Source organism: Eschrichtius robustus, chromosome X, assembly GCF_028021215.1.
Source record: "Eschrichtius robustus isolate mEscRob2 chromosome X, mEscRob2.pri, whole genome shotgun sequence".
Lineage (NCBI taxonomy): Eukaryota > Metazoa > Chordata > Mammalia > Artiodactyla > Eschrichtiidae > Eschrichtius > Eschrichtius robustus.
This window is the reverse complement of record NC_090845.1, coordinates 75,762,095-75,786,644: the sequence shown is the minus strand read 5'-3', so window position 1 is coordinate 75,786,644 and position 24,550 is coordinate 75,762,095. Positions and strand designations below refer to the sequence as shown.

General features: G+C 35.1%; 1 protein-coding gene across 1 annotated transcript in view; it reads right to left on the bottom strand.

Annotated features, from left to right (window-relative positions):
- Nucleotides 1-24,550, bottom strand: part of DACH2 (dachshund family transcription factor 2) — a 596,924-nt gene that overhangs the window by 4,120 nt on the left and 568,254 nt on the right. The window contains exons 9-10 of the mRNA XM_068532639.1: nucleotides 12,311-12,459; nucleotides 12,038-12,185 (exon numbers count right to left, since the gene is read on the bottom strand). Coding sequence (XP_068388740.1) covers nucleotides 12,038-12,185; nucleotides 12,311-12,459 — 297 coding nt within the window. The remainder of the gene's footprint in view (nucleotides 1-12,037; nucleotides 12,186-12,310; nucleotides 12,460-24,550) is intronic.

The window sequence follows — 24,550 nt, the reverse complement described above, 5'->3', positions numbered from 1 at the left end:
GAGAAAATATTTGCAAATGAAGCAACTGACAATGGATTAATTTCCAAAATAAACAAGCAGCTCATTCAGCTCAATATTGAGAAAACAAACAACCCAATCGAAAATGGGTGGAAGACCTAAACAGACATTTCTCCAAAGAAGACATATGGATTGCCAACAAACACATGACAATATACTCAACATCACTAATCATTAGAGAATGGAGGTTCCTTAAAAAACTAAAAATAGAATTACCATGTGTCCCAGCAATCCCATTCCTGGGCATATACCCTGAGAAAACCATAATTCAAAAAGATACATGTACCACAATGTTCATCGCAGTGCTATTTACAATAGCCAGGACAAGGCAGCAACCTAGATGCCCATCGACAGACGAATGGATAAAGAAAATGTGACACATGTATACAATGGAATATTACTCTGCCATAAAATGGAACGAAATTGAGTTATTTGTAATGAGGTGGATGGACATAGAGTCTGTCATACAGAATGCGGTAAGTCAGAAAAAGAAAAACAAACACCGTATGCTAACGCATATATATGAAATCTAAAGAAAAACAGTACTGATGAACCTAGTGGCAGGGCAGGAATAAAGACACAGATGTAGGCAATATACTTGAGGACACAGGGGGAGAAGTGGAAGCTGGGATGGAGTAAGAGAGTAGAACTGACATATATACACTACCAAATGTAAAATGGATGGGTAGTGGGAAGCTGCTGCATAGCACAGGGAGATCAGCTGGATGCATTGTGATAACCTAGAGGGGTGGGATAGGGAGGGTGGGAGGGAGGCTCAAGAGGGAGGGGATATGGGGATATATGTATACATATAGCTGATTCACTTTGTTGTACAGCAGAAACTAACACAACATTGTAAAGCATTTATACTCCAATAAAGATGAAAATAAAAAAGATGTATGGAAGAAAAAGAAAAAACATTGTATGTCTTTTAAAACTTACAGTGTCAAGGGTCTATTTCTTTGAGATGTTACCAGTTTTTAGGGCAAATATCTATCTCTTTAAATATATGCACATATCATCAGACTCTGTCTCTCTCCATATATTTATATTTGAATCTATCTCTACATTTTAAAGAGAATAACTTTCAGCAATGATTATGTTAAGCAATCTGTAAAGGCACAACAACATTTCTTTCATAAACAGAAAAGGTAAAGAAGAGGTAAAAACAATTATAACTCAACTCTCAAGGCCTTATGTCTTAACTAGAAACTTTAAGTGCCCTAATGTATGATTGTTACTGTTCTCTGAAACCTTGAAATCTGTGATAATTTCTCAAACAGAATTACTGGGCTCCAGCAATATATTGGTTCACTGCAGGGTTCTAAGCAGACCGACCTTCACATTCTTCCTAAATCAGTTGTAAAAATTTAAGATATTGATATTAGGACAATAGAAAAATATTCAAGGAATATTAAACAAAATTATATGACATTTAAAAATCTTAAAATTATTCAAATACAATTAAAATATTTTGATTGCACTAAAGTGAATATGATGCTAATTTGAGTTTCAGTTGTATTTATCTCACAGTTCAATGTCTTTTCATATAAATGACCTTCAGCAACTTAAAGAGAGTCATTTACTCATCTAAATTTATGTTCATTTAGACAAAAATTCAGAGGACTAAGGTAATAACAAGATGGAAATCTTGGAATAAAGACACCGAGAATGTATGGTTTCTGTTATTTTTGGTAAAAGACTATTAAATAAGGTTAAGCATAAAAAGATTTTACTATCATAATTATACTTAATTATCATCATTCAAATAAAGCATTTAGTAAATTATTTAAATCAAAAACATAGATTTATTCAAATTAATGTATAGCAATGTCCTTGATAAGACAAAATTTTGCTTCTAGTAAAATTATTTATTCAAAAATATTCCATATGTTGATTCCCTTGAAATTTATGATTCCATATATTATAAACAATGCCACAGAATATTACAATAAAAATTATATAAAAATAATAACTATAATTTATTTAGGACCTACCATGTACTGAACATTTTTCTAGGACTATATCTCATTTAAAACTTACAACAACTCAGCAAGGAAGATATTGTTATCTCCATTTTATAGATGAGGAAATTGAGTCCTTGAGAGGTCAAGAAATTTATTCAAGATCCCAGAACTAGTAGTTCTCATAGCTTGAGGGCCAAAGATCATATGGGTAGTTGTTTCAAAGCCTGGGGACCGTATAGTTGGTCAAGAACCAAGACAGATGAGCTCCAAGCTCTCTTGTAGCTCTATCATTCTTTGATTCTAAGTGTTTAAGCTGCAAAGAATATTATAACATATGTTTAATTCAAGTAACACATTCTGGCTAGGAAAAAAAAAGGTAGTTAGAAGGAATGTATAAGTGTGAAACAATGTTTTCTTTAAAAAAAGATACTCATAGGGATTCTTACTATATATATAGTTTAATATATATACAGTTTACTATAAACATATATATAGTTTTACATATGTTCTTTATATATGTTGCTACTATTTTTTCTATAAACTTGGGGAGATATTACTTTTTAACTACAATATCAATTTTCTCCATTTTTCTTTTCAATCATATGACTTTAGATAAAGAGCTCACCCTTTGTCCTAAAAAGTAGGTTTACTGGGTATGAGATATTTAGGCAACTAGAAAGGAATTTAAGTGATCATGCAGTCAACTATTGTAATAGATGATGATGCTGAAATTCATAGAGATGAAGCAGATAGTTTCTCTAAATCAATGAGGATAACAGAGTAGTTTCTTTTCATTATGCTAGTCATAAGATGTAAAATGTTAAAAACAGTGCTTAGCACATAGCAGACAATTGATAAGCATTAGCTAGTGATGGTAGTAGTATTAGTAGTAGTAGTAGTAGTAGTAGTAGTAGTGATGGTAGTAGTAGTAGTGACAGTAATGACAGTAGTAGTAATGATGATAGAATATTAGTAGTGGTATTATTATTATATCATAAAAATTGCTAAATTTATTAAATAATAAATGCTTCATAGTAAATCTGATAATAGATGCAATATTACATCTACAATGTCTAAGACTTTTTAAAAGACAATAGATATGATACCAATTATAAAGACAGACCTGAAGACTCTGTAAGAAGTTAGTAAATAGAAATCAGTATCAGTACATCCCTAAAAGTTAGAAGACAATTTTACTATATGTAGTAGATTTTCCTAAGTCAATTTGTGAATGTTATTATATTTAACATATTTGGTACTTTAGTATAAATAATTTCCCTACTAAACAAATGTGCTTTTATGACTCCTAATCATAATAATATATATTGCATCCCAAATATCAGAAATAAACTAATTTCTCCAAACTTTAAAAAGACAATTTAGCTTTTGTTTAGTAGTATTTAATGACTTTGGCAAGATAAGAAGAGGTTTAATTCTTTTTAAATGTAATGACTGACTTTCCATTTTGAACTGAACTAATAATTCTTAGGTCTTAAGGAAAATGTACAGTAAAATTTCAATTTCTTGATGCAAATTTCAGAATATAATATGCTATACTGGAATAGTATAAAGTTAGTGGATTTCACTCGACTGGAGTAATTCTTCCTAGTTTAGGGAGGCATTATCTGGGTTGTGAATTTTCTCTCCCTTTTTGCCTCTCATTCCCACTCTTTAACTCTTTTAATTGACTTTTGCTTTGTGATCATTCTATAGAAGAATAAGCAAAGAAGAGAAAGAAGCTGAAAAGCACAATAGTCACTTTTGCTGCTGTTTTGTATTTTATGGTAAATATAAGGAAGAGGTGAAAATTATTGGTTAAGGTTTTGAATTTTCTCTGGTTTTGAAACGAGCTAGTCTCATTATCCACATCTATAGATTATCAAATGCCTACCCATTGTTAGAAAGTTATTTCTATTTCTGTACAATATTTTCCATTCTCTCACTTTTTTCTTCGTCCATACTTATGCTACCCTATTCAGCCCTCATCACCATGGCCTAGATGAGGGCAATCCCCTTTTACATAGTTTCCTTGTTTGTAGTCTTACTCCAATTCCCGTCTAATCTATTCCCAACACCGGTCTATCTGATTGAAAGCAGACTAGATCACTCTGCTGCTTATCTTTTAATACTTCCCATAACCTACAGGACAAAGTCTAAGCTAATCTTTTACATGATTAAAAATGGCCTTTATGGGTGGACCTTCAAGATGGTGGAAGAGTCAGACGTGGAGATCACCTTCCTCCCCCAAAATACATGAGAAATACATGTACATGTGCAAGAAATCCTACAGAACACCTACTGAATGCTGACAGAAGACCTCAGACTTCCCAAAAGGCAAGAAACTCCCCACGTACCTGGGTAAGGCAAAAGAAAAAAGAAAAAACAGAGACAAAAGAATAAAGATGGGACTTGCACCACTGTGAGGGACCTGTGAAGGAGGAAAAGGTTCCACACACTAGGAAGCCCCTTCACTGGCAGAGAAGAGGGGTGGCGGGGGGGAAGCTTTGGAGCCACAGAGGAGAGCGCAGCAAGAGGTGTGCAGAGGGCAAAGCAGAGAGTTTCCTGCACAGAAGATTGTGCCGACCAGCACTCACCAGCCTGAGAGGCTTTTCTGCTCACCTGCCGGCCGGGTTGGGTGGGAGCTGGGAGCTGAGGCTCGGGCTTCAGAGTTCAGATCCCAGGGAGAGGACTGCAGATGGCTCTGTGAACAGAGCCTGAAGGGGGCTAGTGTGCCACAGCTAGCCAGGAGGGAGTCCTGGAAAAAGTCTGGAACTGCCTAAGAGGGAAGAGACCTTTGTTTCGGGGTGCGCGAGGAGAGGGGATTCAGAGCATTGCCTAAACAAGCTCCAGAGATGGGCCCGAGTCGCGGCTATCAGCATGGACAACAGACATGAGCATGAAACGCTAAGGCTGCTGCTGCAGCCACCAAGAAGGCTGTGTGCAAGCACAGGTCACCCTCCACACCACCCCTCCCAGGAGCCTGTGCATCCTGCCACTGCCAGGGTCCCGTGATCCAAGGACAACTTCCCCGGGAAAACACACGGTGTGCCTCAGGCTGTTGCAATGTCACACTGGCCTCTGCCACTGTAGGCTTGCCCCACATTCCGTACCCCTCCCTCCGCCTGGCCTGAGTGAACCAGAGCTCCCTAATCAGCTGCTCCTTTAAAATCATCCTTTCTGAGCAAAAAACAGATGCCCTCAGGTGACCGACACACAGAGGCAGGGTCAAATCCAAACCTGAACCCCAGGAGCTGTGTGAACAAAGAAGAAAAGGGAAGTCTATCCCAGCAGCCTCAGGAGCAGTGGATTAAATCTCCACAATCAACTTGATGTACCCTGCATCTGTGGAATACCTGAACAGAGAACGAATCATCCCAAAATTTAGGCAGTGGACTTTGGGAGCAATGATATATATATTGTTTTCCTTTTTCTCTTTTTGTGAGTGTGTATGTACATGCTTCTTTGGGTGATTTTGTCTGTAGAGCTTTGCATTTACCATTTGTCCTAGAGATCTGTCTGTCCGGTTTTTTGTTTGTTTGTTTTATTTTGTTTTTAGTATAGTTTTTAGTGCTTTTTTTATCATTTGTGGATTTGCTTTTTGGTTTGACTGTTCCTTTCTTCTTATTTTTTTTCTCTTTTTAATTTTTTATTTTATTTTACTTTTTTCTTTCTTTCTTTCTTTTTTCCTAACTTTTCTTCTGAGCCATGTGGCTGACAGGGTCTTGGTGCTCTGGGCGCAAAGGGAGAGCCAAGTTCAGGATATTTGTCCACCAGAGACCTCCTACCTCCACATAATATCAAACAGCAAAAGCTCTCCCAGAGATCTCCATCTCAATGCTAAGACCCAGCTCCGCTCAATGACAAGCAAGCTACAGTGCTAGACACCCTATGCCAAACAACTAGCAAGACAGGAACACAACCCCACCTATTAGCAGAGGCTGCCTAAAATCATAATAAGGACACAGACACGCCAAAACACACCACTGGACGCAGTCCTGCCCACCAGAAAGACAAGATCCAGCCTCATCCACAAGAAAACAGGCACTAGGCCCCTCCACCAGGAAGCCTACACAACCCACTCAACCAACCTTAGCCACTGGGGGCAGACACCAAAAAAAATGGGAACTACAAACCTGCAGCTGATGAAAAGGAGACCTCAAACACAGTAAGTTAAGCAAGATGAGAAGACATAGAAACACACAGCAGATGAAGGAGTGAGGTAAAAACCCACCAGACCAAACAAATGAAGAGGAAATAGGCAGTCTCCTTGAAAAAGATTCAGAGTAATGATAGTAAAGATGATCAAAAGTCGTGGAAAAAGAATGGAGAAAATAAAAGAAACGTTTAACAAGGACCTAGAAGAGCTAAAGAGCAAACAATGATGAACAACACAATAAATGAAATTAAAAATTCTCTAGAAGAAATCAATAGCAGAAGAATTGAGGCAGAAGAACGGATAAGCAACCTGTAAGATAAAATATTGGAAATAACTACTGCAGAGCAGAATAAATAAAAAAGAAATGAAAAGAATTGAAGACTGTCTCAGAGACATCTGGGACAATGTTAAATGCACCAACATTTGAATTACACAGGTCCCAGAAGAAGAAGAGAAAAAGAAAGGGACTGAGAAAATATTTGAAGAGATTATAGATGAAAACTTCCCTAATATGGAAAGGAAATAGACAATCAAGTCCAGGAAGCACAGAGAGTCTCATACAGGATAAATCCAAGGAGAAACATGCCAAGAAACATATTAATCAAACTATCAAAAATTAAATACAAGGAAAAAATATAAAAAGCAGCAAGGGAAAAACCACCAATAACACACAAGGGACTCCCCATAAGGTTAACAGCTGATCTTTCATCAGAAAGTCTGCAAGCCAAAAGGGAGTGGAAGGACATATTTAAAGTGATGAAAGGAAAAAACCTACAACCAAGATTACTCTACCCAGCAAGTATCATATTCAGATTTGACAGAGAAATTAAAACATTTACAGACAAGCAAAAGCTAAGAGAATTCAGCACTATGAAACCATCTTTACAACAAATGCTAAAGGAACTTCTCTAGGCAGGAAACACAAGAGAAGGAAAAGACCTACAATAACAAACCCCAAACAATTAAGAAAATGGTAATAGGAACATACATATCAAGAATTACCTTAAATGTAAATGGATTAAATGCTCTAACCAAAAGACATAGACTGTCTGAATGGATACAAAAGCAAGACCCATATATATGCTGTCTACAAGAGACCCACTTCAGACCTAGGGACACATACAGACTGAAAGTGAGGGGATGGAAAAAGATATTCCATGCAAATGGAAATCAAAGGAAAGCTGGAGTAGCAATTCTCATATCAGACAAATAAAATTTAAAATAAAGACTATTACAAGAGACAAAGAAGGACATTACATAATGATCAAGGGATCAGTCAAAGAAGAAGATATAACAATTGTAAATATTTATGCACCCAACAAAGGAGCACCTCAATACATAAGGAAAATGCTAACAGCCATTAAAGGGGAAATAGACAGTAACACAGTCATAGTAGGGGACTTTAACACCCCACTTTCACCAATGGAAACATCATACAAATGAAAATAAATAAGGAAACGAAAGCTTTAAATTATACATAAAAGAAGATGGACTTAATTGATATTTATAGGACAGTCCAACCAAAAACAACAGAATACACTTTCTTCTCATGTGCTCATGGAACATTCTCCAGCAGAGATCATATCTTGGGTCACAAATCATGCCTTGGTAAATTTAAGAAAATTGAAATCATATCCAGTATCTTTTCTGACTGCAGTGCTATGAGACTAGATATCAATTACAGGAAAAAATCTGTAAAAAATACAAACACATGGAGGATAAACAATACACGACTTAATAACCAAGAGATCACTGAAGAAATCAATTAGGAAATCAAAAAATACCTAGAAACAAATGACAATGAAAACACTATGACCCATAACCTATGGGATGTAGCAAAAGCAGTTCTAAGAGGGAAGTTTATAGTAATACAATCCTACCCTCAAGAAACAAGAAACATCTGAAAGAAAACACCTAACCTTACACTTAAAACAATTAGAGAAAGAAGATCAAAAAATCCCCAAACGTAGCAGAAGGAAAGAAATCATAAAGATCAGACCAGAAATAAATGAAAAAGAAATGAAAGAAACATTAGCAAAGATCAATAAAACTAAAACCTGGTTCTTTGAGAAGAAAAAAAAAATTGATAAACCATTAGCTAGACTCATCAAGAAAAAAAGGGAGAATAACTCAAATCAATAGGATTAGAAATGAAAAAGGAGAAGTAACAACTGACACTGCAGAAATACAAAGGATCATGAGAGATTACTACAAGCAACTCTATGCCAATAAAATGGACAACCTGGAAGAAATGGACAAATTCTTAGAAATGCACAACCTTCCGAGACTGAACATGGAAGAAATAGAAAATATAAACAGACCAATCACAAGCACTGAAATTGAGACTGTGATAAAAATCTTCCAACAAAAAAAAAAGCCCAGGACCAGATGGCTTCACAGGCGAATTCTATCAAACATTTAGAGAAGAGCTAACACCTATCCTTCTCAAACTCTTCCAAAATATAGCAGAGGGAAGAACACTCCCAAACTCCTTCTATGAGGCCACCATCACCGTGATACCAAAACCAGACAAAGATGTCTCAAAGAAAGAAAACTACAGGCCAATATCACTGATGAACATAGATGCAAAAATCCTCAACAAAATACTAGCAAACAGAATCCAACAGCACATTAAAAGGATCATACACCATGATCAAGTGGGGTTTACTCGAGGAATGCAAGGATTCTTCAATATACACACATCAATCAATGTGATACACCATAGTAACAAATTGAAGGATAAAAACCACATGATCATCTCAATAGATGCAGAAAAAGCTTTCAAAAAAATTCAACACCAATTTATGATAAAAACCCTCCAGAAAGTAGGCATGGAGGGAACTTACCTCAACATAATAAAGGCCATAGGTGACAAACCCACAGCCAACATCATTCTAAGTGGTGAAAATCTGAAACCATTCCCACTAAGATCAGGAACAAGACAAGGTTGCCCACTCTTACCACCATTATTCAACATACTTTTTGAAGTTTTAGCCACAGCAATCAGAGAAGAAAAAGAGATAAAAGGAATCCAAATCGGAAAAGAAGAAATAAAGCTGTCACTGTTTGCAGATGACATGATACTACACATAGAGAATCCTAAAGACGCTACCCGAAAACTACTAGAGCTAATCAGTGAATTTGGTAAAGTAGCAGGATACAAAATTAATGCACAGAAATCTCTTGCACTCCTATACACTAATGATGAAAACTCTGAAAGAGAAATTAAGGAAACGCTCCCATTTAATACTGCAACAAAAAGAATAAAATACCTAGGAATAAACCTACCTAAGGAGACAAAAACCTGTATGCAGAAAACTATAAGACACTGATGCAAGAAATTAAAGATGATACAAACTGATGGAGTGATATACCATGTTCTTGTATTGGAAGAATCAACATTGTAAAAATGTGTATACTACCCAAACCAATCTACAGATTCAATGCAATCCCTGTCAAGCTACTAATGGCATTTTTTACAGAACTAGAACAAAAAATTTCACAATTTGTATGGAAATACAAAAGACCCCGAATAGCCAAAGCAATCTTGAGAAAAAAACTGGTGCTGGAGAAATCAGGCTCCCTGACTTCAGACTATACTACAAAGCTACAGTAATCAAGACCTTATGGTACTGGCACAAAAACAGAAATATAGACCAATGGAACAGGATAGAAAGCCAGACATAAATCCACGCACATATGGTCACCTTATTTTTGATAAAGGAGGCAAGAATATACAATGGAGAAAAGAGAGCCTCTTCAATAAGTGGTCCTGGGAAAACTGGACAGCTACATGTAAAAGAGTGAAATTAGAACACTCCCTAACACCATACATAAAAAGAAACTCAAAGTGGATTAAAGACCTAAATGTAAGACCAGACACTGTAAAACTCTTTGAGGAAAACATAGGCAGAACACTCTATGACATAAATCACAGCAAGATCCTTTTTGACCCACCCCCAAGAGAAACGGAAATAAAAACAAAAATAAACAAATGAGACCTAACGAAACTTCCAAGCTTTTGCACAGCAAAGGAAACCATAAACAAGATGAAAAGACAACCCTCAGAATGGAGAAAATATTTGCAAATGATGCAACTGACAAAGGATTAATCTCCAAAATTTACAAGCAGCTCATGCAGCTCAATATGAGAAAAACAAACAACTCAATCCAAAAATGGGCAAAAGACCTAAATAGACATTTCTCCAAAGATATACAGTTTGCCAACAAACACATGAAAGGATGCTCAGCATCACTAATCATTAGAGAAATGCAACTCAAAACTACAATGGGGTATCACCTCACATCAGTCAGGATGGCCATCATCAAAAAGTCTACAAACAATAAATGCTGGAGAGGGTGTGAAGAAAAGGGAACCCTCTTGCACTGTTGGTGGGAATGTAACTTGATACAGCCACTATGGAGAACAGTATGGAAGTTCCTTAAAGTACTAAAAATAGACCTACCATACCACCCAGCAATCCCACTACTGGGCATATACACTGAGAAAACCATAATTTAAAAAGAGTCGTGTACCACAGTGTTCATTGCAGCTCTATTTACAATAGCCAGGACATGGAAGCAACCTAAGTGTCCATTGACAGATGAATGGAAAAAGAAGATGTGGCACATATATACAATGGAATATTACTCTGCCATAAAAAGAAACAAAATTGAGTTACTTGTAGTGAGGTGGATGGACCTAGACTCTGTCAAACAGAGTTAAGTAAGTCAGAAAGAGAAAAACAAATACCATATGCTAACGCATATATATGGAATCTAAAAAAAAAAAAGGTCCTGAAGAACCTAGGTGCAGGACTGGAATACAGACGCAGATGTAGAGAATGGACTTGAGGACATGGGGAGGGGGAAGGGTAAGCTGGGACGAAGTGAGAGAGTGGCACTGACTTATATATACTACCCAAAGTAAAATAGGTAGCTAGTGGGAAGCAGCTGCATAGCACAAGGAGATCAGCTTGGTGCTTAGTGACCACCTAGAGGGGTGGGATAGGCAGAGTGGGAGAAGACACAAGAGGGAGGAGATATGGGGATATATGTATATGTATAGCTTATTCACATTGTTATTAACATAACTAACAAACACACCATTGTTAAGCAATTATTCTCCAATAAAGATGTTAAAAAATAAAATGGCCTTTATAATTTAGCCTCTACTTTCGTTATGCATTATCTCCCAACATTCACTTCATAAAACTCAAAGTCATGGTATTAATACACTGTATATATTTGCCCATGTTTGAGGCTTCTTGCCTCCATGCCTATGTTCATTGTTCTAGAATGACCAGATCACTCAGTTACTCTCATGTTTTTCTTGGCTTACTGTTTCTTCAAGACTCAGTTTCAAGTGTCAGCATCAGAAAACCTTCTTCGACCATCAATTCCCCACACCACCAAGCTGAGCTAACTACCCCCTCTCTATATAAACATATATGATGTACATCTTTGTTCTTTCCACTTTGTCTTATAATTAGCTGGTTGGTTGTGCTAGTCCTCTGAAATGTAAGTCTTTCAAGGACAGGGACTGAGTTTTATCTTCTAACCCCAGAATCGAACATTGTTCTTGGCAAAGAGTAAGCATTTAATACATAAGGAATTGTTAGAATATATATATATCCAGGAGTATTTTGTGAAATTGTGAGAGAACTAAGAATATTCATGTTTCCAAAAATGAAGTGTAGATCTTGCTCATTATGTTTAATTACAAAGAGAAATAGTGTAAACATCTTACCTTGTGGATTGCACACAGTATTTGATTCTTAACTTGTCATTTGTTTTCAGCAGTTCCTGGCTATCCCTGAGAATATTTCTATTACTACTGAAAATATCTCCAACACAATCTTTACTTATTCACTTATATTGAACTTGTTAAACTTACTTCTACTTTGAAGCTCAACTGCGAGTTGTCTTTCAAGGTTTTCTCTAATTTCTCTCTCTCTATAGAGCTCCATTCGCAGTTCCTTTTTTTCTTGTTGAATCTGCTTCTCTTGGATGTGAGCATTATCCAAAGCCACTTTCAGTAGACCCTGTCAAAGTACAGCAAATGACATGCAGTTCATCTTATCTGTTTTAATTTCTCAAATATGAAATAATTTATGTAGGTGCTAATGTCTTGTATTACATTTATTTTGTTTATAGAAATATTGTTGACCTGAATGTTGGTCAACAGAGTCTCCACAGAGGACAGACTATCAGCAAAAATGAATGGTCCAGGGAATCCAGGAGGCAATGCCTGCCCAGGAGTCAGTTGGATCTTGTCCAGGGGTGACTTCATCATTGGAATTTGAACGGGTACCTCTTCTGCAAGAAACAAAATTAATATCAGAAGGTTCATAAACTAACAGCTCAAAATTTTCACTATGTTTCCTTCATCTCTATAAAGATTTTGTTTCTAAAGCTAAATGATGGAAAACTCATAACTGGAAGTCATACCTATTTCCCAGCTGCCTCTCATTTCTCAAATAAATGTTTCAGTAAAGAATCAGTGAAAATGAATCAACATTTACTGCTAATTGGCATAAAATTTGGAGAAACAAATTTGACATGCTTATTAATATCTATAAATTAAGTAATCAGATCACTTCCTGGTAAAACACTAATTGCTTTTTAGTTTTTCTCTTTAAATCTATCTATCTATATCTATCATCTCCATATTTTAACACCTTTATTGAAGTATAATTTACATATAATAAAATTCATCTATTTTAATTGTATGCATCGATGAGGTTTAGTAAATTTACAGAATCGTACAACCATTACCAAAAATCTATTTTAGAACACCTCAGTCACCCCCAAAATACCCCTCATGCCCATTTACAATTAATCTCCTTTCCCATTCCCAGCTCCTGGCAACCACTAATCTACTTTTTATCTCTATTGGATTGCCTTTTCTGGATATTTACATAAATAGAATCATATCGTAAGTGATCTTTTGTGTTTGTCTTCTTTCACTTAGCATAATGTTTTTGACGTTCATCCATGTTGTGGCATGTATCAGTGTTTTTTTTTCCTTTTTATTGTTGAAAAGTTTTCTATTGCATGGATACATGACTGTCTGTTTAATCATTCACTAGTTTGGCATCTGGGTTGTTTCCAGTGTTACCTTTTATTTTGAAAAATATTTCTTATGAAAAAAATAACCACCTATGTGTAAAACCACAAAGTGTATATTTTCTCCCCTTATATTTTTATATTAACTTCCCCCCCACACTAATTACTTTAATGAGATTCCCTCTTAGCTTCATATGAAGAGACACCAATAGGATTTTTGTCTAATAAGATATTTCAGATTTGTTTTGCACAGATACATCTCATTACAAAAGGAATCTCCTCTTACTTTGAGACGCTAACTACTTGGCCATATACTTGAATTCTGGTTGAAAATCTTTGTGAGATGTATGAACCAGATAGCAAAGTTTCCTCTGCAATTAAGAATTGGGGCTTTTTTGATATATGTAAAAATAAACTGCTACAGAGGTAATCTTGGAATGTAGCCAAATAAAACCTGGCATTCTTAACTGGCTTCAATAGCAGTGCACAATGAGTTGATCACAGCACCTCAAACAAAATTACTCTACTCACCAGTAACTGAGCACAAGTAACATTTGAAAATATGTATCTCTCTGGTCATAAAAATTTTCAGTGACCCCATATATTTTGAGACTCATTCAGGAAAAAGTTAAGCTTGAATCTAGACCTAACCAATTTTCACATGGTTTGAAAACAAAAATCTAGCTGTTGGTTCTGGTCTTTGTAAGGATAGGAATATGGATTTGTCATACAGTTAGAACTCATTTTTCAATTGCAAGCAGCCTATATATTTAGTGAGCAGAGTCTTGAACCCTATTGATTTCACAGTCATCATGGTTTGCTGTGGGATTTTTTGTGTGGGAAGCTGTGGCACACAATTGCGGGAACTTCTGTGGGATCACCTAATGGGATAGCATTATCTCTGAATAAAATACTCTTGATATAGATCACCTTTACAATTTCTAATTTTCTAAAACCTATAGGGATAAAAATGCTAACGATTATTTTAGAAATCAACAGTTTCACATTATTTGAATCCAAAATGTAGTTGTTTATCAGTTTTAAAGAATTCAATAGTATGCAAAAAATAGCCTGCTAATTTTCTTTTAGCACAGGAAACTATAATGAACATATTCCCAGGATTTTTTTTTTAGTAAAACTTACAAATAATATTTTGATCATAAATGCCTGATGCATGTATTTTATACAACTTGCTTGTAAAATTAACCCTAACCTCTTATAGAACATTTCTTCCTTCTTTCCTTCCTTTCCTTCCTTCCTTCCTTCCTTCCTTCCTTCCTTCCTTCCTTCCTTCCTTCCTTCCTTCCTTCCTTCCTCCCTTCCTCCCTCCCTCCCTCCCTCCCTTCCTTCTTTGTCAGTAGTAGTTTTGGAAGAGGCAAAGTATTCCAGAGGGAGTGAGCACATGTTCTGTGATCTATTTCAAGTACAAGGTTTGAACATTGGAAATATCTCATTAAAATATAAATTCTAAAATATGTCTTAGGTAGCAGCTCTAATGTCTCTAAGGGATATTTCTCAACAGCTAACGAATATTATGCTTTATTTGTGTTACTTGAAGTACGTATTTAGCTAGTATTTTGTCTTCTGCACATGAGTGCATTAAGTGGATAGGTAGAATGACTTCATTATGATCTATCAATATTAATAATAATTGGGGAGGTTCAACATCTTTATATTGATGTTTATAAATCTTAGAGATGAATTTATGTAGCCTGGAAGATCTATTTTTACAAAATAAACCACCACAAAGTTAGAACATTGACTTCCTGCTGATTCTGAGATAATATAATGTTTCTCCTGAATAAATATTTTGCATCAGGGGAGACTTCTTAAAATTATGGATTCTTTGTCATGTATCACTCTACACACACATGTAACCTCAGTGATCAGGGTATTCTACAAACAAAATACCTGAAAACGAAAGCAATATGTTAGGTATGCATAAAACAAAATTAGAACTACCTTAAAATCATCAGAAGTCTTCTATTTGGAGACGAATGAAATGCCATTAAATTGGCTGAAAGTAAAATTACTATTGACTATGAAGACAGTTTGTATGGTCTATGGTTTGTAATGTTGCTGTATAGAAGATTGAAGTTTCAAAATAGTATTACTCTTCTTTAAAGAGATAGACACAGCTGAATTAGGTGTTGCTTGCTGCAGTGAGGATCAAATGCAAAAAGAATCGTATTTCATCAGACCTAGTCAACACCAGGAAAATAAATAGAAATATAAGAGGTGTGCAGGCAATGATTCATTTTGATAATCTGGCCCAAGAGAGACACATAGAGACAGCACACAGATCTAAGCTTCTACTAAAAGACAAATAGGACACAGAGGGTGGGAATTGGGATGACAGTGTAGCAGAGGTCACATCGATTTTCAGCAGCAGTTTTCACACGGATGAGATAACCCTGGACTCTATTTGGCCCATTGTTCATATCTTACCTGTCCCACAAGCAATAAATTTCCTAGTCCTGGAAAAGGGCAGTAAAGAAGAATATTTCTACTTATGACTTCTTACGATTAAGTTTCTGTGCAAACCAAACATGCTTTCCCAGACCAAGGTCACATTGTATGTTAAGGTCCATAATAGCCAAAAACTAGTCGAAGTGTATTATGTTTGGTGTATATGAGTGGAAACTGTCAAACCATTCATTATTGTTTTTTTCTGATCTAAATCACGTGCTACAAAAATGAATGATAAATGCATTAGAAATCTATTTCAATCTTGTAATAAGTTTTCACATCTGAATGGCACCTACATTTTCCTCAGAGTTTGAATAGATGCACTGTTATGTAGGGATTTATTAGGTAGGATTGGGAAATCCTAATTGGCAATGAAATAAAATATAAGCAAGTACTAGAAATATAGATTGTCAGTGAAATAAGAGCATCTCTTTGTAATCCAGGGAGAAAGGGTTTTGACGGAGCATTTTGATTAAAAAGCTAGTGTTCAAAATGTATATATTAAAATCTTTATCAACACATATGAAGCAATGGTATAACCTAAAAGATAAAGATAGGACAACTGCTATCTAGCTGAGGGTATGAGCAACCTCTTAATTTATTGAAGCAAATTGGAGACTGCTTTTATTGAACTTGTTTGTTAAACCTGCCATACTTTGTAATAGCACTTGGAAATCCATCTAGAGAATAAGCTTTTAATTTTAAGTTCTTACCTAGGGCCCAGATGAATAGATGCAAAAGATGACAAGTATATTTGTAGAAAAAAAAAGATAAACCATATGGTAAATGCTCAGGATGGAAAAGTCCCCCTAAAAATTAAAGTCAAGGATGCTGGAACCTTTCTGTATGATTCTAGTGCTTGTTTTCCCACCTTTTCTTTGGGTTAAGTCTTTCCTCTTTCCCTTGGGCTTTGAGGATTGTGATACAGGAATGGAAATTGAACACAGCAGACTCACTCAGCAGTGGAAAGATACAGCCACCTACCAGGTCATCAGTTTTCATTCTTTAACAAATAAATTATATTTCATTATTTGATTTAAGAGCTTTCCCTTAAATAAAGCTGGCCCAGGGGACTATCTTTTGTTGTTGTCATTAGTATTACATTCAGCACAAGCAAGACACCTGCTTCCCTCTTCCAAAATGAGGAACAATAACAACAACAAAATGACCAACTGCTGTGAAATGATCTGACCTGCATGAATATGAGGAAGTGTTCATGGTCTGAGTTGAACAATGACTCAAGTGTTGCCATCATCAAATTTGGAAAAGAAAAACTAGATCCCCAAATTGGCTAAATTTATTAAATCAGAACATCTCAGAGCCTTTAAAATGTTAATTCTAAATATTAACATATGTTACATGCTAAATTAGATAGCTGAGAGCATAGTGACAAAGAGTATAAGATGTTGGAGTCTGATTGCCTATGTTTGCAACCCTGCTCTATGATTTGCTAGCCCCTGGAAAAGTTCCTTAATCTTTCTGTGCCTCAATTTACTCATCTGTAAAGTTAGGATAATAATAATAATACCTATCTTATAGGGTTGTTATAAAGATTAATAAGCTAAAATTTGTAAAGTTACTCAAAGTAAATGCAATATAAATGTTTGTTAAATAAATTGTTAATTGAAAATTCCCAGGAGTGGAAGAGAACATAGTAACATATTTGACCATCTAAGCATCCACTAACACCTCATGAAAGACATGTTGGAAAGATCCTCTTCTAGGTAATAACTGGATGAGCCTGGCTTCACCCTAAATTAGGCCAATGTTACTTTCTTAGTTATCAAAGGTCTGAGGAGTCTTCCTAAGTCAAGGTCAGTAGTTCTCAACTGTGGGCAATTTTGCTGCCCAGAGGACATTTGGCAGCGGATGGAGACATTTTTGACTGTCAAAACTGAGGAGGTAGGGGTGTGTGCTACTGGCATCTAATGGTAGAGGCCAGGGATGCCCTGCCCTCTGCCTCCATCCCCACCAAAGAATTATCTGGTCCAAACGTCAATACTGGTCGAGAACTGCTGTTTCAAAATTACATAGGAAAATCTCAATGAATGAACAGTTCACTAGATCTCCCTTTCTGTACTAAACTTCTTCTAGAGTGTTAATATGCTTAATAAGACAATAAGGTCAAATCAGTGATGTAGAATGAACACAGTACTTTACAAGGTATGTTTTAGAGTTCTTGTGCATTTAATTTCAGGTTCCTGACTTCAGTTCTTTGCTCAAATATCACCTTATTAGTGAAACTTACACCAAACATCTTATTTAAAACTGCAGCCTGCACCCTTATTTCCATCCCCTTAACATGAATTTTTCTATAAAATTTATCACCATTTAATATACAATATAACTTATTTATTCACTATTTTTGTTACATTTCATTTTACTACAATATACTCTCCATGAAAGTGGGGACTTTTCCTGTTTTTTATTTCCCATTGCTATCTTCTCGGCATTTAGAATAGTAACTGTCTAGGGTCTACAACAATTGTAATGATTTTAGGTATGTACCAATGATCTTAAAGTGTGAGGTAAGATTCCTGATTATCAGACTGATTCCACTTTTTTCTTTCTATTCCAAAAAGGTAAAATTATATATATACATGAATATATAATTTTAAGTTTTTTTACAAATATGTGGTGAAAGGAAGGAAGAAAGAGGGGATTGAGGTAAAGAGTTTCTTATCAACTCTCAGCCTTTCCAATAAAATAAATGATTACTATAGTCTACAGATATTGTGATAAACTAAAATATTACAATTTTGAAAAATAGTTGATATAGTTATTAAAGGATGACTATTGTATATTTATTTAACCTGTCTGCATATCATAGTCCTTTGAGGACTAAAGATAGTAAAAGTATAAATCTTTCTGGCCCATACACATACTTTCCTATCATCTTTGAGATGATGTATTATTGCATCAAAGATAAAGCAAACTTGACTAATTTTTTTTTGAAGTACATCTGTATTTTCTAGAGCTTAGAAATAGAAAAAGGCTGGGGACTTGGAATAGAAAGAAGTTTCATACAGAGACTAGAATTTCATCTAAAAACTGCAAGACAGACAAGAATTTCTAATATAAACAACAAAACAGCACCAGAGGCATGTACAAGTCCCTTCTCCAGAAAACAAGCCTGGCTACCTCTGTGAAAAAGGCTGCAGAGAGAAGAGCATTAAATGAGTGAGACGTTAGTATGTAAGAGTTTACATTAGAAATTGGCAAACAGGAGGCAGGAGTGGGCATAGAGGTAAAGTGGGAAGGAAGCTGATGTTTTAAAGAGATGTGTTTAGGAAAAATGGGAGAGAGTGCACATATTTCCATCAATCAGCTGACCCTTCCAGGGGACAATGTTTCATTGGTTTATCTGTAAAATGGTCTCATGGTTTTAATATAACCCCGCTTTTACCCTTACTAGGGGTTCAGTCATCTAGCTGACTGCAGAGGCTGTAGAGCAGATTTTTCATTTTGCTTCCCGGCTGGGAAATGTGCAATCCTTTCCATCAACCAGGGAAGAAAGCTCTCTCCTTAATCTGGCACAAATCAGGAAGAGAAGTTTACTGCTCTGACCTGGCAGTTCAGGTGCTAACTTTAAAATCACTGATTTTTTTTTTTTTGACTTAGTTAACATATCTGAGTAGAGTGGATCAGTAGAAAGTACAAGGGAGCAAGTTATTCATCCAGTACCTTAACATCAGTGGTTCTTAAACTTTATCATACATCAGAGTGTCCTGAAGGTCTTTAAAAAATCGTTCCCAACTTCCAAAGTTTCTGATTCAGTAGGTCTAGGGTATGGCCTAGCAACTGGAATTCCTAAGTGCCCAGTTGATGTTTCATGTTCCTGGTGTGGGGACCACAGTTTGAGAAACCACTGAGCTATATAAAAGTAGATTTTACTACATTTAAAGATGATTAATATTGCTTCCTATTATAGTACCTTTTAAAAATAGTTGTCTTTACCATTTTAAGAAATTTCAAAATGTTACCTAATTTTAAGTACGTATTTTCACAGCTTCAAGAAATTGCATAAAATTAGAGATACATCAACTAGCCTGTTCTACAGACCTAGAGATTCTGAAAACCAATTTACATTGCACTGAAAAAAAATGTATAATGGAACCTATTTGCAACATAGAATCAGGAAACAAAACAGTAAAAAAAAATTAGTGAGTCTATACAGGTAAAAGCAAAATACTTTTCCAAAATGAATTTAACATAAGCAACTGTTCAGTAAGCAGTTCTATGGATTAATCCTTGAGTACTATTTCCTTGTATCCATGAAAGATGGAAAGTGGGCATTTTGGTAGGGTTAAGATTAAAAATTAAAGATGATTTAAAATCAGAATGACACTGTCATGGAGAACTTGGCAAGAACAGTCTATATAACAGTTTATAATTTGTCACCTCCTATAAACTCTGTAATGAGGAATATGTAGATAATTATACAGGTTTGATATTTATATTTGTATGCTCACTAATAACTCTGCAATTATACCTGCTTATAGTCTGTGAATATTTATATTTTTGATGTTTCCACAGTACCAATGATATAAAATTGAGAACATTCTTTTATTCATTAATTATCTCTTCTCTTCTCTTCTCTTCTGTCTCTGTCAGACACACAAACATGCATGCACACACATTGGTGAGAATATATACTGATTTTTCTGTTTCAGCTAGGAAATAAAAAATTGAGGCACTGAGGCACCATATTTTTATCATAGAAAAAAATTAAGCGTTCTTCTAATAGTTGAGTTTTGGAATCATAATGACTACACTATTGTAAACCTAGCCAGTTCAAAATGACACTGATCATTTAATTTAATTATTTTACAAAACTGAATTTTCTTTAAAATAAATGTTAATTATTAGAGGAAAGCACTGCAATTTTCAGTTTTCCTTTCTGTATAATGTCGGCATTAAGACCATCAAAACTGTTGCTTCTCCTTTGGAAGCCTCTGAAGTTTTATCAAAGAAGCAGGTATCTATTAATAATGCTCAATTCAACAACCTTCACCAAATACACAATGCTATTTTTAGATATTGTCTATTGCTATGAGCACTTATACCATCTGGTGAACAAGTTTTTTTTTTTTGGTTAAATGATAATAATATTAAAATAATTCATAAGGTATAACCAAAGGAACAGGGAGGGGTAAACTTCATCACTAGAACAAATTAGTGTGCCATTTTCTTTCATGTTTTAACATTGCCTCTGCCTCATCTACATTTCTAGTTAGGCTGTGGGGCTTGTTTCATTTTTACTCTCTTCTATTTCAATATTCACATCTAACTTAGTGACTTTTATCAGAAACACTTACTTGAGTACTCAATTGTGCCTGGTATTGTGGTGTAAATTATGAGTTCACAGATTTGTAAATTGAAGAGTGTTGTAGTGATTTCCTCTAATAATTATATTAGAAATCTCAATCAATTGGAAAGTTTTCACAAATGTATCATTCACAGTAACTTCAATAGTTACTGAAAGGTTAATCACCCGATACTCCCAGTTTCTTATTTTAACTCTTTTTTTGCCTAAAATGTATGATTCTGCTGTTCTACTTAAAACACAATGAACATGACTGAATCTCTCTGTGTCTTCGAATGTTACATCTCTAAACTTCAATGTCCCTATTTGTAGAATAGGAAGAACTACTTCAGAGTGTTTGTGGGACTTTTAAATGAGAAAACGAACGTGGAAGCACCTAACCCTGTACTTAGCATATAGTAGGCCCTTAGTAAAAATTGGCTAAATCTGAAACTATGCTAGCCTTCTAAATATGGAATGCTTAAGAAAAATGATTGAACTAAATGTACACTGACTCGCCCATGAAATTTCTTTTTCTTTAAATTTCTTATGGTAAATTGATTGAAAGATTTAGTTAATGTAGCAACCATTAATTAAGATTTTGTAGCATTGTATTTTGTTTTCCTAATAACCAGACAAAAAACAAACTTGCAGTTTTGTAACTAAAATCTCTCAGATTAGTTTCCAGGTAGTTGGAAGACTTCAGGTTCACATATTTTGAGTCACATTTTTTCCCTTAAATTTAATTGAGGTTACATTTTTATTCCCATGGAGAACTGCAAGTTTAAAATAAGTGTGCTTTCTACTAAAAAATAAAAAAAAAAAACAGGAAATATCTATCTTAAATATTCCTGCCAAATTCAGCCGTATTTTATTAACATTGAAATTCCTTCACCTACTATCTGTTACAAATATTTATGGATACATACGGAATGGCAGATGTTGAAGCTGAGACACTGCAGGTATTTTTCACTTTCGCTAATAACCCTGGTACTTGAGGATTTTTTTCATCTTCTATCATAAGAGCTCTAGTTTGAATAAAAAATCCAAAACGTTCACTGAATATAATATTTAGAATTATTATAAGACTGTCTATGCTGAAACTGGGTCTATGCAGACAAAAGAGTTTGATGTTTTTAATAGCCTGCAAAAATATACATATATGTTTATTATATATATTCAAAGCGTGAAACAAAGGGAATAATTGTTTGGGTGATCAAAATTACTATAATACTGCACAAACTGATCAGAACTGCCCAGGTAATTTCTCAGCTCTCAACTTCCAGTGACAGTTTAGTTCCCTGATTTTCTCCTTTTTCTTTCCTTATCTGATCCAAACCTTATACATACTCATAATCAATGATATTTCTTTTGAGGAAAAATTATCTTTTTAAGATTCACTTTGCACAAAGCCCAACAAAAACAAACAGTTAATATTAAATGCAGTTCTCTAACATTTTCTACTTCTATGAATGTTTAAAATATTATGAACTCAGACAGAGGAATCATGTAGTGAGAATAAATGGAAAAAAAAGAAATTAAGAAGTAATATCTAATATCTTGCATTATGAATGTGTTGTAATCAGACTTGAATATATTGCCCAAACTTTCTGTTCTAGATTCCAATTCTATGAAATTGTTTTCTTTTATGATTCACTTATTTGGATAAAGTGCTTTAAAGAGCAACATTATAACATTCAATTCCAATGAAATTATATTCATTTTAGTACCATATATTAGCCATTTCTGCATTTGACCTGCACATGTCTTCATATTTGCTTTGGATGGCTTTAAGGAACATGGATCCATCCCCCTGAGCAGCTGTATTCATACAGTTCCCTCAGAGATTGTCATTTTCCTAATCTGAATTGATCACTAGGGAAAGTCATTTTGCTCACTGCCTCTGGGTCCATTGTCACCTCCCAGCCATTATTCAGTTCCCACTTGGCATTTTTCCAGTGTGAAAATACCATATTTTTATACAATGTTGAAATCACTTCCTACTTTTGGTTACTGACAATGGATTCCATCCTACCTTCAGTTAAAACACCTGTATTAACAGAGAGTGAAATGTGCTATAGTTAGCCTGTGATTCTCAAGCAAAATCTGTATTACAGTTTCTTGGGAGAATGTACTAATAACCCAAGTAACCATCTAATCGAATTTAACACTGTCTGTGAGAAAATCTGATGTTTTAAGAAAAACTTTCAGAGGGTAAAGGCAACACAATATGCTATTCAAGTTTAGACATTAATGTATATTTATTGCTTACAACATCCCATGAGATACTTTCTTATCTGGATACTTATAATATGTGCTACCTTTCCCATTTGCCTGGAAAGTGGGCTCTATGGTTAGCAAAATTCTATTAACAACACCTCATAGCTTTTTAAACTTTGTAAGCCCTTCCAAACATTTAAAGTATATAGAGGCTGAATTTTCAGATAATATTTATTATTTACTTTTCAATGAAATAAAACATTTTATAAAGGCTAATTCTGCTATTATGTCTTTCCCTGCTTAGACTTCTTAAATAGCATATCCCATGCCATCCTCTGAAGCCAAGAAGTAAAGACACACAGTAGTAGTATTTCCACAGATGTAAAATACCTCTAATAAAATAGAGATATAAGACAGGAACAAAATACTCAGGTCCACTATAATAAAAGACACGTCTTAAAACTGTATTATGCTAATGATACTGGCATTCCTATTAGTATGTTGCATATACCCTTTCAAAGCTGTATACCCTTTTCAAATGACATGGCCTTTTTGTAATACCGTTTGTGTCCAAGCAGATACAACACTTGTAGAGAATGTATCTAGGGAGCCATAAAACTGTTAGAAAATATATTTCTCCATGATATTTTAGTACTTTGAAAAATTCTATCACAGGGAAAAATGTTTTGCTGTAAATATCTTAAAAGCCTTATAAAGGCAATGGCTTCCCAAAGCACTTGTTTAAATAATTTTAAGAGCTAGAATAGAATAGGTCTTCTTATATACTACAGCTCAAACTCTTTATAATTTCCTTGATTTTTCACAGGCCTTGTTCGTTAATTTAAAAAGATTTTAAGTGCAATGCAATATGTATGCTAATATGATAATGAATAATCTGGCTGCCAATTTGCAATATTACAATACATTTACCAAAACGAAGGCAAAAAATGCATTTTCCTTCAGCATAGCTTTTACTATTTCTGCACGAGGTATTGTTTGATGAATAATTTAGCAAAAAAAAATGACATTTTATTTTATTTTTTTTAAGAGCTTTTTAATATTTTTTTTAAATTGTTTATTTTATTTGTTTATTTATTTATGGCTGTGTTGGGCCTTCGTTTCTGTGCGAGGGCTTTCTCTAATTGCGGCAAGTGGGGGCCACTCTTCATCGCGGTGTGCGGGCCTCTCGCTATCGCGGCCTCTCTTGTTGCGGAGCACAGGCTCCAGACGCGCAGGCTCAGTAATTGTGGCTCACGGGCCTATTTGCTCCGCGGCATGTGGGATCCTCCCAGACCAAGGCTCGAACCCGTGTCCCCTGCATTGGCAGGCAGATTCTCAACCACTGTG